We start from the raw sequence: 15,730 nt of genomic DNA on the forward strand, positions 1-15,730 counted from the left end.
TCCGGGAAGCAGTCCGAAGGCGAAAAGGGACTACTGTATTATCGGTGTTTTCCCCTCTACATCATTTTCTTTGCGTGACTAACTCAGTTTGTGGTCTGACAGGAGAAAACATTGAACGGTTCGAAAACTTTCCACGTAGACTTCCCGTCACTTTGAATAGTCGTGACTCCGTTGTAATAGTAATGCCAGGCCTCTGGCCAGATAATCGTACTGTTGAGTTTGATCTGTAAAAGAACCCCCTAAAATAAATCGAGCTGGAGCCGAAGAGCGTCACGGCCTTTGCCTGAACGCCGTGCGAGCCGTCTGGTGCGTGCCCACTTGCCAGCTCCCCCCATTAAGAAAGGAGGGGACACTGGCATTGATCGCCGGCTTCCCGCTGAAGATGCAATTGATTTGTTTGTTCCTGTCTCTGGTTTGCTTTTTACTGTATGCAAAGCTGTGAGAATAGGGACCAAGAAGACAAAAAGCGCGTTTAAGAGAACAACGGGAGAGATGGCACCTTTAAGCAAAGGAAATGAGTTTGGAAGTGGGTGGGTATGGGGTTTGAGTCAAGGGTGTACGGAGAATGGCTCCTGAAAGGCAATCATTGCCTTAGATTATCTAGAAATATATTCGACCTTCACGTCACGCGTCAGCCTTTCGGGTGACAGGGAAAGGCATTAGGTGAGCTTTGTGGCGCGGCTGCCTCTAAAATGAAAGCCGCAGCTTGTCGTCACGTCGCGAGGCAATTCTCCGCGGTGAACTTGCTTTGCAGAAAGAGCCGGAGGCCACCCAGCCATTTCTCCCCTCCCCGTTTATTGCAGCCCCCGTTGGCTTCGGGGCTCTCTCTGGGACAGAAATAGTATTTGATCAGCCTGCCCGGATGTGTGCCCCTCTTTTCCAGGCTGATACCGTGCGGAGGGGGTGTCTTTCTCACACGACGGAGAAATCAGGTGTAAATCTAGAAGAGGGAGGAAATGTTGGGGGGGGGGGGGGAGGAAAGAGAGAGGCCTAGCGGTGTGTTCAAAGGGCATCAGGCACGGGAGGGGGTTCCTGGCAGCCCCCCGGGGCGGGGGCACGGTGCTGAGCGCTCCCGGGAAATAGTAAGCGAGCCCGTGCAACGAGCCCCTCACGCTCGGGAGGAACCAACACGCCACCAAAGGCCCATGGACGCCGGCTCGTGGGGTTTGCTACAGCTCTCAGCGGCCGGGGATGGGGCAAGGGCGTGAGGAGCGGGACGGGCCAGGCGGGGGTTGGGGAAGAGGAAGGGGGTTGGGGGGGGGGGGAAGGAGGAATACAGGGGAGTCAGTCGCTCGCGAAGGTTGCACACGCACGGAGCCACTAGGGGGAGATCGAGCCTCGCCCGGCAGCTCGTCGCGGCTCCATGGGCGGCTGCGGGCGGCCCTGCAAGCCGAGACCGTCCAGCCCCCGCAGCGCGGCGCAGAGAAGCGGGGTGCCCGTGGAAACCCGAGGGTGAGGTTGGTTAGACGCTTACACCGAGTCTCACCCTTCTAAGGCGGGGGGCGGGGGGCGTTAATCACCTGAACGCGTAGGATTAGGAAAGCTCGGGCCCCCCCCCGCCCCCATCCTGCACCTCCTCGGCTGTGTTGCACAACTCGGCCGCTAGGGGACGCCCCCCTCACTCTCTAAAGCTGCGTGTTTCCCGCAGTTGACAGGTAAGTTTCACAGAAACCCCCTTGGTCTCAGCCCGCCCCGGGCTCAAGCTGTCTCTTTAAATGCGGCTCCTGGAATATTCCTCAGAAGGTTCATGGTACAATGGTGCCCCCTGCAGAGCAAACCTCTGTGCTGCAAGGAACGCCTGGGGCAGCTTTTTAGGTGAGCAAGTGTAAAGCCAACAGACCGGGTCCAGATCGAACCTGGGACCTTTGTGCATGAGCCTCTACCGCATGAGCTAAAAGCCAACTGGCTGTTAAGCAGATTCATGTCATCTCTCTCTTTAGGTGGTCTTGGTGCCACTAGATGGGACAGAACACCATGCCCAGGAGGTGTGCGGGTTACACAACCAGTTGAGACTGAAGGAGGGGTGCCAAGCCCAAGTAAAGCTATTGCAAGCCTGGATAGTTTGGGGCTACATTTTGACCTTACAGAAAACAGCTGTGTGTGGGTGTGCAAGTGGCTGCTGGAGCAGCAGTTGAGGCCTCCTGTTGGCTTAGGAGCCATAACCTAACCCTGGTTAATGGCAGTCACGTATTTTGGGGACAAGTTGATGCCTCTAAGAAACCAATGGAGTAATGTATTAGTGATGAATCCCCTTAGGAGGACTGAGTTCACAACTATTTGTAGCTATCACCTCAGTGTAGCCGAGCAATAGCAGGTATGACATGGCCTACTATGGCATGTTGATTTGAACTGCAAGTTACCCCTTCACATAAGAGCATCTGTTTGTAAAACACTTGCAAGGAAGCTGACACCCATCCTCACTCATCCTGAGTACTCTCTTGCTGTGCATGTACTCCCATACATTTCAGTGGGACAGCTTCTGGAGTAAGGGTGCTACTGAGGTGAGCAGAGGTGACAGAATTTGGACCTTAGGAAAAAAAAATGTCAGCACCAAACAAATGCCGGGACACTCCCTTTACACAGTTCACATATAATGTTTAGAATGCTTTGCTCGCAGTTTAGAACATCACTAATTTCTAGCGTTTTAGCTGATGTTAATTCTCTTTGTTGCTGATTTAGAAGGGTTTGAACAGTTTCACCTCTGCTTCCATTTTAAAGGGGCTGATCCTGCAAAGACTTCTGCATCCCATGGATAAGATTACCCACAGGAGTAGAGGTACTTGCATGTGTGTTTGTAGTTAGCATTAACTGGACTTTCATAACCTTTAATCCCACATCCACGATCAGTGATTAGTTGTTTTAATAAATAAAACAAAACAATAATAATTAAATTATAAAGGGGGTTTTAAAACTGCTTAGCAGCTTCTGCTTGGAAGGGTGCAACAGTATATGTGTGTGTTTTCCAGCACTCTAACATTGTTAATGACATAAGCAATACCACATATTTGAAATGAATACACCCCCAGTTCAAATCAGAACTTACTTTGCTGGTTTCATGGAATGGTTAGTTCTTTTCCTTCTGAGTACTGTACAAGAATCAAGTAAGAGATTGTTGAGTCTCCTGTTCTTTTTGTTGAGTTTATGTTTGCACTAACAAACTCAGCAATGTTATGAGAGAATGTTATATTTAATGTATTTGTGTACATTTCAGAAGAATTGTAAGAATGTAAAAAAAAAAATCACAAAACTGACAAATTTTTGACAAAAAGAAAAGGAGGACTTGTGGCACCTTGGAGACTAACAAATTTATTTGAGCATAAGCTTTTGTGAGCTACAGCTCACTTCATTGGATGCATTCAGTGAAGTGAGCTGCCAATGAAGTGAGCTGTAGCTCACAAAAGCTTATGCTCAAATAAATTTGTTAGTCTCTAAGGTGCCACAAGTCCTCCTTTTCTTTTTGCAGATACAGACTAACACGGCTGCTACTCTTAAATTTTTGACAGTATCCCTGACAAAGTAAATTGTTAATGTAATTCATCTGGTATAGTGCTTACACCATAGTGGACCTGGCTGTGTATTCTATGTACATCTGCAACTCCCATTGACTTCAGTGGAGGTTCTGGGTGGGTAAGGTGTTCAGGATTAGACCCGCAGTGAGAACCGGAACAAGAAGGATTATAAACTAGAGGCAAGAGGGGAATCTTAGCCCACAATAGAGTAATAAATAATAAAATATAAAGGTGTTTTTTAAAAAAAAAAAAATCTAGTCCTGCCTACAATTAGTTTCCCTTCTGCAGTTATAAACATAGTGTGAAATCCTGGCTCCATTGTAGACAAGGGCAAAGCGCCCACTGACTTCAATGAAGCCTCTATTTCATCCATAGTCCATAAAATTAAAATATTTACTGTGGTCCAATCCTGAATTCCTATTCATACAATAGTTCAATTAAATTATTTATTAATGATTAATTCTTTTTAATCAAGTGATTTCATTTTTCAACAGTTCCCAATTTTCCATCTAAAAAGCCTTCTCAGATAGAGTCAGAGCTGAGCCCTATTAGTCACATTGTACCATTGCCCCCCACCCCCAAATCAGTTTTGTTTTAAACAGAAAACTGACTGGGTTGAATATTGTTCTGACTCTGTACTACCTCTTTCTTTCACTTTGTCCCCAGCGCTGAAAAGCGATATGTCCCAATGAGATCAGCTATTGACCACCCTAACACATTCATAATTATATATCCCAGCTGTTCCTGAGAGGTAAAGTAGAAAACTTGTGGAACTCTTCTTGTTTCAACCCTTTGCTATTCTAACAGTGATTCTTGAGCACAAAAAAGAAGTAGACTTTCCTTTTTCTTTGTGAAGTATTTCCCTAGCAACTAAACAAAGTAAAATACATATTTTAATACTATTAGATGTGTAAGAAACCATATGTATTTTGAATGAGAAATTGGGAAGAAGGGTGGCATATTACAATTGTTAACAACGTGAGACGGAGATAGGGCTGCTTGGTTCTAATTCTGGCTATGTCAAAGGCTTACTATATGACCTTGTCAAGCTATTTAACTTTTCTTTAACTTAGTTGTCCCATTTGCAGAATGGGAATAATTTAAAACTATATATAGCTGTGTTATCTGGCCCTTTAAGAGGGGTTCAAAGATCAGCTCTAAACCTGTTCCTGGTTCAGCCTACAAATAAGGCATTCTGGAACCCGTGCAGCTAGACTATGCTAGTTGTAGGCTAAGCAGCAACGAATGCTGGGAAAGGGAGTAGAGCTAGAAAGAGTTCTCTTTCCCCAGTAAGGCAGAAACTAGGGAGGTAACAACTCTTTGTAGGTCATTCCACCTGAACAGATTTTATTCTTGGGTCTCTCCAATCAAAGGTCTTGGAAAGTATTTTGGAAGAATATTGGGGAAAAGTCTAAACAGAGTGCCAAAGGGCTGGTTAAAGTACTGAGTATTTGGTAGTGTTTTGGGTTATGAAGCCAGAGCCTGGGGGAAACCTGGAGAGAGCAGAAGCTACTTGTTGATTGCCACCAAAGACCTGTGGCAGAAGTCCAGTGGTAAAGAATGACATGAGAGTCCCTGCACTGTAAATATTGGATTCATTTTGGACTATTTGTTTTGTTGGACTTCCCTTTAGCCTGCACTGGGAGGAGTTTTGGGAGTTGGCTAGGGGAGTAAATTAGCCTTCCAAGTTGAAAAGTGATTGAGCCTACACTAGATTCTGGAAAGGTAAAAGACTCAAATAGCACGGGGGAGAGGTATTGTGAGAATTGTTCACAAACTACTTGGATGTGGGTTTTTTTTTTTTAATTGCAATGTGTTATTAAAAGAGTAGTTTGGTTGCATTCACAACTAACTAGCAGCATTTTGGTATTTACAAAGGGCTGAAATGTGTTACCCATGCTTACAGTAAATGGGAATCAGAGGAACTAATTATGGAATAAGTTACTGTTCAGCATGAGTATGGGTATTGGAATCTGGTCAGAGATGGAAATATCCCTTTAACTATCGCAGCAGCCTAGGAAAATGATCCCAAACATTGCCATTTACAATAGTGTTAGTACAGTGGTTTAGACCATTCTGGTGGAATACTGTAGCATTTTTATGGTAGAAGGTAGAGGAAGTTATTTTTTCCATAAGAAGCTGAACAGTCTACTGGAGTAATAGAAGGAAGATTGGGAAAGTGACTTAGATGGAATAAGGTGTTACCAAAATAAGTAAGTGGCTAGAATGTGTGATTTACAGAAATGGGCACTTACTACAGCTGTGTGCAGCACAGCAAACTAAGAAATCAGACAGGGTTTAATTTTTGTTTTTTTAAACATTTCACTTTGACTGGTTTTCTTGAGTTTTGTTTCCCTCCTGTTTTCTTCCACTTTCATAACTATATTTTTGGTAGCAGATAAATAAAGGGACAATTCTGATATTAAAGATGGTTTGTGTGCTTAAAGAAATCTTGCCTGTCAAGTGTATATATAGTAAATTGAGAATTTTAGCGTTATATCTACAAAGTGCCATTTTTCTATCTAGAAATTGTATCTTTTCCAAAGATATTAGGAATATTAAAGTATTAATAAAAAATTGAAGAAAATTTCAAATACACTAGCTAATCTTTTGATGTCGGCAACTCCGAAGTGTCTAAATTTTGTTATACAGTGTCTTAGTTCTATATTGGCAATACAGTAATAACTTACTGAAAAGCAAAATTGAGTGGGGACTCCTTGAGTAGCCCTTTTAATTGCTAATGAGTCATACCTACACTGGATACAGTGAGGATACAACATTAGACATTACTATTACCTGCCTACAGCTAATTTGGGAAATTCTGATGGTTGGTCCATTAAGTAATAGCAGAATGTGTGTGGGGAATTAATGCAGTTGCCTAGGTCTCAATCTGGCCAGGACACTACAGTTAATACCTCAGTTTACACTTGTGCAAATTGCCCAGGTATCTGTAGTGATGGCAAATGGTAGAGACCTTTGTTTTAAATCTTATCTGAAAGATGGTTTGACAGTCTCTACATGTACATTCTTCCCCTTTGGAAGACTATGGTAAGTGCTATAAAAAGTATGCCTTGAGATATCATTTGAAAACTCAATTTACTAATTATTGTTCTGGTAATATGTGTGGCAACATTGTATGTAAAGTTATAGGAGTCTACTGTATGATATTACTAAAGACATGTTCTCAATCTGAGGAAGAGTCACAAACAGGTTCTCCAGAGACAAAGGTGAACCTATGCCTCAGCCAGATCTCAACAAAAATCAAACGGACTCTCACCTGGTTAAGTAGCCATTCTTTGACAGGAAAGAGGATGTGGGTGAAAAAAAAATCATATCTTGACAAAAACAGCTAGGGGTTCCTGTCCACACAGACTTGTTTCCTGAACCTCAGCTGGAGATGATTCTCAAAGAGAAAGACACCCCAAATTATTCCTCCTGTTCTCTCTACTCATGGCATCAAGAATACTTGGAGAACAAAGGAAGCAGCACTGGACTGAGAAAGGGATCCTGACTGAAAGGAATTCAGTCAGTAAGACTGCTATACCATATGGTCAGAGACCTTTGCTTTGAATTCACTTAGCTTGTTAATTTAGATATGTTTTATTTTCTTGTAACCAATTCTGACTTTTATGCTTCATTACTTATAATTTTATCTTTTATAGTTAATAAACTTGTTTTACCTAAACTAGTGTGTTTGTCATTTTATTAATAGAAAATGATATGCACAAATCCTGTTTTGCCAAACTTTACATGAGCTTGTATTGTCCAGGAGAGAGCTGGGCAATACAAGATGTACATTTCTGGGGAAAAGTCAGGGCCTGGAAATTTGCTGATGTTGATCTGCAGTGTAATTCAAGGGTATCTGGCTGTAGCACTTTTGCAGTGTAACTGGGAGTAATTTGAATGCTGGAAGCTTGTGTGTGAGCAGACCAGGTGTGGTAACTCTCACAGCAAAACAGTGTAAAAGGCATCCCATGTTGGATAACTGAGTTGACACAGCTGTTCATTTGTCCAGAATGTACCCTGGGTAATGTCCCGGTGCCACAGCAATTCTTAAACAATATGCTGTCCAGCCAGTACAAGGAATTTCTGGCACACTAGTTCACTACTGATTCAGAGGGAGTTGAGCCATTCACCAAATAGCCTTTCTGAGTGCAAGCAAAGCAGATAACTAGCCCAATAGTCAGAAACAGTGGAATGCCATGTTTCTACAAATAAGTACTCATAACTGTGTATAAAACATTAATTTCCTTCATCCTGGAGAAGTGTAGAACTAGAAATAACTTGGATAGAAAGCAGTTTATTGAATTACTCTATTATAATTGCTACAAAAGTTAGAAAAATATAATGGAAATCCCCCTCATTTTCCAAACAAGTCTCTTAAAAATATCCATGTAATATTTACAAAGACAGTAAAAATGTTTTTAAATGATTACATAGTACAATCTGTATTGATATAATCTGGAACTAGGGATGCTGCCGCATCCCTTGACTTGAAGTAGTAATAACAACCCAATACATGGTTTCCATCTTCAGCACCCCCCCTATAAAAATAGTTCCAGCAGCACTGTATAATATAGTAATTATCTTATCTGTTTAATAATATAAACAGCTATAGTTTCTCCAGCATAGAAATTACTCTGTATTATAAAGGGTTTTTGTTTAAAAAGCCTTCTATACTTAAAAAACCTCTTTTGCACTAAATAATCCAACCAAACATTTAAGACAGGAAAGAAACCTAGGAGGTCTGGTAGTTTCCAAATAAAGAAAAGTTATTTATGCCTAAGAGACCCTGAAAGGTTAAATTAATGCTGACAATCTCTACATCTAGCAGGCTTAATAACGATGATACAAGGAGGCGGTATATTGCAGATTGGATTCTGTGCTGCACTTTGGAGGAGGCACACCACAGAAAGCACAGCCCAGGAGGAAGAGTGTAAAGGGGCACGGGGGCGGAGTCATGGGGCTTTAAACCACCATTTCGTCTCCTGGATTTGAGACTCAATTTGGAGCCAAAGCATCCCTGGGGCTGACAACTTACATCAGCCTCCCCCGTGGCTGCCTACCGGTTTCTCCATTGCCCAGAATGGGCATAGTGCTCCAACTATTCCTTCTCTTGCCTCCGTTTTGCCCCTGGCATATTCTTGCCCAGAGGCTGTGAGGAGGGACAGCACTGGTTTGCATGCATTGGCCCTATGCTGCTTCTCTTCTGGGAGAATTCTTTTAGGGGCTGTTGCAACCCCTTTGCAGTTCCACTATATTGCTGAAGAGATGTACAGGGGGTGCAGTGGTGACTAGAATCTGTCTCTATGCCTCTTTTTAGCTCTTCCTGTAACCGTTCCATAAGGTAATCTCCAAGGTTGCCTCTGCCATCTTGGGAACACACAAGCCTGTGAGCATTGGTCAGGAGGTCTCCCATCAACTTGATCTTCCGGATCTTGGGTTCAATAAATTGTTTCTTAATAGTGCTTGCACTATGAGGATCTGCATTCTCAATGCTCAGGGCATAAAGCTCTTCAAAATATCCCGTCACATTTTTCCACTGAACCAATGCTACTTCAAGGGCCTTCACCACATTGGATACATGTTCACAGTTTGGTCTCTGGAAACATAAAAAGCAAGACAATTGTCAGAGTCACTGCTATTTACCTGAAATGCTTGGTCTTCCAAACAAGAAATGCATTGCAGAAGGATGCTACATTTTGCAACAGCTCCTTCCATTTCTATGCATTTACTAAATCTTTTCTGAGTCAGCAGTCAGAATTTGCCACTTCCAGTACACTTACTAACTAACATGTTTCAATTCAGGCAGTAAGGATTCAGATAGTTGCAGCTATAATGGAGATTCATTCTCAAAAAACAACTACAAAAAAACCAACAAAAATATCCCTCCCTCCCCCAAACCTCTTGCTCTACGCTATGAAAACTGAATGTGTTAGTTATTTAAGGGCAACTTTTTTACGCATGGCTGCTATAAATGAATGCTGTGAAGGGCATTCAGTAGTACTACACTTTTTAACTGTTTATAGGACACTACTTTGATACAGAAGTCTGAGGAGCCTGATTCTCCTATAACTTAAGAGTTTACACACAATTTTACTGATTTCAAGTTACTCTTGATTTATACTTGTGTAGGGAGATTAAAATTTGGCTTAAAAATCTCTGGGCCAAATTCTATTACTTCAGTTTTAGACTGGTAGAACTCTGAGGTCAATGGACTTGCACCACAGAGAACTGAGGCCAGAATCTGGCCCTCAGTTTCAGAGTCAGTGGCAAAAAGTTCTGCATAGCTACTTCTACCACAGCAACAAACACTAGACTGACTAGGGTAGCAAAACGTTAGAGAAAAATATAAATGAGTGCCCTCATTTTATCTTTGGCTAGAAAAATGAAAACCCTAGAGTCAGAGTTGCATGTCTAATAATAATAAAAAAAGTCCCTAAAGAAGAACAAGAGTTTAAGTGAATATGATTGGGGAATTAAAGTATTTGGAAAGCTAATGGTGGATAGACCCAAAAGTTGGGAGTGACAGGTATATGAAAGAGCAGATTTGTCTGCTGCACACCTGGATGATTCTGGTACAGTAATGGCCTCCTCTCTCTTGAAGATATTTCAGCATGGCCTCTGCAGCTTCCTTCTCTTCTTTAGCCTGCTGCCGGAAAAACTTTGAAAAGTTTGGTAGAGCCACATCAGATTGATCAAAAACTTCACCCTACATATTTAAACAACAAAAATTACTGTTAAAGTATGAAAGCCTCGAGTTGGGAGGAAAGAAGGGGGAAATTAATAGCCAACGGAATACAGGTCAACCAGATCGAATATTTAAAGAACAAAGGAGAACATTTTCAATAGTGCTTCTAACTGCCTTTGGCACCTCTAAAAACTTCCACCCCAATTATAACAAATTGAAGTAAGTCAAATGTTCTTCCAGATCAGCTAGTCTGCATCTTTTTAAGAATGCATACACACACCCCAGTTCACTGAACATTAGACATGAGACTATTGTATTGGTAACACTGTTTGCTTTGAGTGATATGCTCCTATGACTTCTAGCTTCAAATGGGTTTTTGATTTGGGGGAAAAAATTAAACAGCTATCAGAAACTGATGACTATCTTCATCTGTGGGGAAACGTATCCAGATCCTTTCACCATCACCACTAGCAGACCCAGAGGGACCCACTTAGGGCACCAAAATTATCAGCTTCCTTTCCCTCTCCACCAGAGGTAATGTGTAGGGAGGACAAGTGTCCCCCTTAGACTGGCCTGCCGGGGTGGGGATGGAGAGGAGCTCTGAGGGGTGGCCACTGCCAGGCTCTTTCAGGTAGAAGCAGCTCCATCCCATCCGCCACCTAGCTGCCAGGGAGAGCAGCCAAACATGTGGGGGGAGAGGCGCAGGTAGAGAAGGACAGACCTCTCCCTTTCCCTCCCTGCAGCTAATGTGGGGCTGGGTGCAGAGGGCAGTGGCGGTGTCACTGGGCAGGGGAGACATGTGGGAAGACAAGTGTCTTCCCCTTTAGATTGTGCCCCCAGTATGGGGAGGCACCAGTTGTCTATGCTCTCCAGATACCAGCAACCTGGGGAACCATCTCAGCCTCCTGACATCACTGTTCACTCCACTCTGAAACTGTAATGCTGGATTTTTTCTCACTCCTTTACTGCATTGCCATTGGTTGCAGATACACTTTCATCCCACCCCTTTCCTATCTACACAGCACTTTACCTGCCCAGTATCACTCTTCTTCCCCTTATGTTTCACCCTTCTCCTGACCTCTCTTCTCTCCTTTCCCTTCTTCTGCCTAATCTCCTCATACTGAGTGCCCTCACCCCCCCCCACCCCAAATTGACTTACCCAGATTTCCATTTTGAAGAACAACACACACACAAACACACACTATATTGAAACTGCTAAGGGCCCAATCCTGCTTTCCTTACATACCCAAAATTCCCATTGACTTAACTGGAAATGTTGGGTGCATTAGGAATGTAGGATTGGTCCCTTTAAGAGCTAGGGCTCAGCTAAAGCTTTAACTTTAAGATATGTAAATTTGGAAATATGAAAGAGATAAAAGAAAAAAGTTACAACTTTTTTGGGTTTGGGCCACACAAGAAAAACAGACTGCATCAGTTTAATCAACCTCTTTATAGACAATGCTGACTAGTTATTTCTCTTAGAAAATATTACTGGTAATACATAACTATACATCTATGTGTGTGTATAATTTATTTAATTATACATACACAAACCCCCTCTTAAGGGTACCACTTAGATCTACTATAAATAAATATATTAAAAGCCAAATTCTGCCACTCTGAATTAATGTAGAGAAGTACAGTAACTTCAGACACTCCAAGATTTAAACTATGCTCAACTGTCTGTTTTATTCATATTGGGTGGAATGCAGGCAGACTGTGGAAAGCCAGTACCAAGACCTCTTCACCATTTAAGTCCCATAACACGAATGTGCAAGGCAGACCACAGCACGTGAGGGCTTCTGGACTGTGGAAGAGGATTTTGCATTGGCCCCTGCACAGGCTGACATGAAGCATGGTGAAAGGGTAGCACTGGGGGGCCAGACAGGCAAGGAGCCAAAGGATCTACAACTATATTGATCCAGTGGTTCTATCAGCCTACACAGGAGATGTAGAGTTGCCACTCGTGCAGACTATGCCTTGGAGTAGTCTCTCCTGAGGGACTGCTGCAGCCCTGTGACCTACCTATGCACTGTGGGAGAGAAAGGTGTATGTTTGGGGGTTTGCATATCTTCTTCTGTCCCTGAAACTCTCATTTAGAAATGTGCACAAAGCCTAAGTAATTAAATCTGACACACAGTAACCATCTACTAAAACATGCCAAGAACATGTTCAATATAACATGTCCATCCCCCCAAAAAGAACCAACCAAACCTGCAACACTCTGCTAAAGGACTATAAACCATTTATAAGAAATCAACCTACATTCCTCAGTAGCAATGTACTATACCACTTTAAATAGAAACAGAATGGTCACAGATGTATAACAGCTTCCCTTGAATCACTAGAACTCAGTTAAGAGAACAGAAGAGTATTAAAATTACATATTTTCTCATTAATACAACTTAAGATTTCATCTGAATATACCGTATGTAGGTTGTGAATTGTAATATCAATCAAATGGATTAGAACTGACTTGTCTACTATCAATTTGACTGAAAATTTTCAACCAGCCCCTGTTATAAGTGCCAAGTGTTATAATAAATCTATTTAAAAAACCCCTCTGCCTTAACAGGTGGATGTTTATCAGTTATACTTTTCATTTTTACTGGATTGACGCTTTACACCAAAGTTGAGTAAAGGGTCTCACAGATACACAGAGGGTCAGATCCTGCAGTCAATCAATGGACATGTCTAAGGAGTGCAGCATGGGGCACGAGATGTAGGGTGCTGATCATCCTTGCTTCCCAACAACTGATTAATAGCTTTTTTGTAAAGTACACATTTCTTTAATATCTGATATTTCGGCCTAATGTGTTGTTATTGTTTGACCTGTTTGTTGTGGACTTTTGTTACTTAGAGTAAAACTAAAGACTTGTCTGCTGAAATCCAGGCATTAGTGTAAACAGATTTTTTTTTTTTTTTTAAAGTCCATTAAGATGAAACTACTTGCTGGTCTTCACTTCAAATATCAGTGATGTTCATAGGAAAACAAACTGTTCTTTCACTGATTCACCAACACAACCAGTTTTCACCACACACAATCTCCAATGCTTCCAAGCAATATACCCTAAAGTTGCTAGAATTCCTTATTTTTTGTCCTCTCTTGTAAACTGATCTTATACACCCAGTTTCCCCACACAAGCTTTGCAGAATATACAAGGCACTGATTTGTTACTGTGTTATTATAGTTTTGTCAGCGTATCTCTAGTGATTTCAGTGGAGTTGCATTAGTGTAAAATTAGAGTAACAGTGGTGGAGCAGTCCCATGTATTTCTAAATTTAAGCACTCTCTCTTCAATCCATTAGTATTGAAAAGATCTATTCAAACGACTGCTCTGAAGCCTACAATCAGCCCTCCAATAGTTGTCAATATTAGGACAAATAACTAGTAAGACTAAATTAACAGAAGCTTAGAATTTAATCACTCTTTTGCTTCTACTGATGGATTCGTTCTTCTGGGAATAATGCTAATTTCAGCTGAAACCACAGGGAGAGAGCAGATTCTGGCCTACTGTGAACATCCAAGGTATATTTTTAACACTCACCCTAGTAATTAAAAATACTGAGCCAGATCCTCAGCTGGAGCAAATCAGTGTACGCTGAATTGCAAAGTTAAACCTGCTGTGAACCTACAAATTGCATGTCTCTGGCCCATAGTGGTCTTTCCTTTCCCCACCCTCTCAACCAACCTTCATTCAAACTGGAACAACCGAAACACTGTCATGTGCTGAAAAACAACTGGGGATTTTGATGCTATTACACATGCCAAAACTTGAACTCCATACTACCATTATACCCCAGCAGTGAGATTGGTGCCTGAGTAAAATTGGGAGTGAGGAATTGGGAATCTGGAGTTTCATTATAACTGATCTCACTGTAAGTGGGTTTCCCATTAGTATCTTTAAGACAGGGGAGGGCAAACTACAGCCCGAATCCGGCTTGTCAGGGCTTTCAATCCAACCTGCAGGATTGCTAGCCCCGTGGCACAGAGGGGCTAAGGCAGGCTCTGCCTTATTGCCTGCCCTGGTCCCGCGCCGCTCCCAGAAGCGGCCAGCACCATGTCCCTGCAGACCCTGGGTGGGGGAAAGAGCACAGAGGGCTCTGTGCGCTGCCTTTGCCTGCAGGCACTGCCCCCCACAGCTCCCACTGGCTGGGAACCATGCCAATGGGAGCTTCAGGGCAGTGCACCGCAGAGCCACCTGCCCCACCCCACCCCCAGGAGCCGCTGCAGGGACATGCTGGCCACTTCCAGGAGCAGCATGGGGCCAGGGCAGTCAGGGAGCCTGCCTTAGCCCCGCTTCCACACGAGGTAAGCGCTGCCGGGCCAGAGCCCACACCCCAACCCCCTGCCCTGAGCCTCCTGCTGCACCCCACATCCCACCCCCTTGCCCTGAGCCCCTTCCTGCACCCATCCCCTGCCCTACATTCATGGCCCTGCATGCCATTTTCCCCACCCATATATGGCCCTTGGGCCAAAAAGTTTGCCCACCCCTGCTTTCAGAGGCAGCTACACCCACAGGCTCTCATCAATTTAGCACAACACAGGGACTGCCAACTTAGGGCTCCAAGGCACCCCACCCACCACCTTGGTGCCAGGGCACGCTGTACAGCTGTTAGAACACACAGCTTCCGCCCCACTCGGCGTGGGCTCGAGGGTGGGGGGGGGTGTGAATGAAAGTAGCCGCAGTATCTACATTCAACAGGACGCTGCGGGGATTTCTGCCCCTGGGCCTGGCCCACTTTGCCTGGGGGGGCAGCCTGAAGCAGCGGGGGAGCGGCGCAGAGCCGGGGGAAGGGTGAAGCGAGCCAGGAGGCGTCAGGGGAAGGGCCGAGCGGGGCGGGGACAGGCAGAAGGCGGCATGAAAGCGGAGCCGGGGGGGGAGGCGGGCGGCGGCCCCCCGCCGCCGCCTTACCAGCGCCTGGAGGCGGTAGGCGAGCTCCAGCAGGGCGCTGGTGACCCCGCACAGGCCTTCCTCCACCGCCGCCGGGAAGTTCTGCCTCGCCCGGCTGCCGACCGCGAGCTGGTGGCCCGGGCACACGGGCAGGCTGCCCCGGCGCTTCTTCAGCCGGGGCTCGGCCATGGCGGCGGCGGGGCGCGGCGCGGTTCCGCCTCTCGCGACACAACGAGCCGCGCGCCGCGGGCTCCCCTGGCTGCGCTCGCTGTATATAGCCGGCGCGCAGGCCCCGGCAGCGGCCGCTGGCCCCTGGGTGGGGCGCACCTTGCTGCACACCCACAGCGGTTCCTGACCCGCCTCGTCGGCCCCCGAGTGCAACCCCTCCCCTCCTTCGCCTGCAGCGCGGGGGCCTCGCCCGGACCTGCCTTAGCGCGGGGAGGCGGCCGCCGCTGCACCACGTTGGCAGGCAGGAAGAATAAGGCTCTGCTGCACGGCACCCAGAGGAGAGCCTGCTGGGCCTTACAGAGCAAAGAGACTGGCACGGGTCCCATTGCTCAGCTGGCTTGGGGCGGGGGGGGACTGACCCCAGCGCAAAGCCCGTGTGAAGTGCTACCCTCCCTGTTCGGGAGCGC

At 44.8% G+C, this 15,730-nt stretch overlaps 1 protein-coding gene and 1 long non-coding RNA gene across 2 annotated transcripts; one reads left to right on the forward strand and one right to left on the reverse strand.

Moving 5' to 3' along the window:
* Nucleotides 1–1,312: 1,312 nt before the first annotated feature.
* Nucleotides 1,313–6,025, forward strand: LOC140912641 (uncharacterized). Its single transcript, XR_012159329.1, has 3 exons — nucleotides 1,313–1,452; nucleotides 2,719–2,776; nucleotides 4,176–6,025. It is a non-coding gene; the product is annotated as an uncharacterized LOC140912641 (long non-coding RNA).
* A 2,044-nt stretch (nucleotides 6,026–8,069) lies between these two features.
* LOC140912640 (ferritin light chain) lies at nucleotides 8,070–15,473 on the reverse strand. The gene is made up of 3 exons (XM_073347363.2): nucleotides 15,117–15,473; nucleotides 10,075–10,221; nucleotides 8,070–9,111 (listed from the first exon to the last, which is right to left on the reverse strand). Exons 1-3 carry the CDS (start codon nucleotides 15,282–15,284, stop codon nucleotides 8,614–8,616), a joined length of 813 nt encoding a protein of 270 aa, XP_073203464.1. The 5' UTR covers nucleotides 15,285–15,473; the 3' UTR covers nucleotides 8,070–8,613.
* Between the last annotated feature and the right edge of the window lie 257 nt (nucleotides 15,474–15,730).

This window comes from Lepidochelys kempii, chromosome 6 (genome assembly GCF_965140285.1).
Source record: "Lepidochelys kempii isolate rLepKem1 chromosome 6, rLepKem1.hap1, whole genome shotgun sequence".
In the NCBI taxonomy this organism is placed as follows: domain Eukaryota; kingdom Metazoa; phylum Chordata; order Testudines; family Cheloniidae; genus Lepidochelys; species Lepidochelys kempii.

Bases quoted from the DNA above. Each gene is read 5' to 3' on its own strand.
- LOC140912640 (XM_073347363.2), bottom strand. From the start codon at position 15,284: ATGGCCGAGCCCCGGCTGAAGAAGCGCCGGGGCAGCCTGCCCGTGTGC. The intron at 10,222-15,116 runs GTAAGGCGGCGG...TTAAATATGTAG, and splicing joins CCTACCGCCTCCAGGCGCTG to GGTGAAGTTTTTGATCAATC. The intron at 9,112-10,074 runs GTGTGCAGCAGA...TTATGTTTCCAG, and splicing joins ACTGTACCAGAATCATCCAG to AGACCAAACTGTGAACATGT.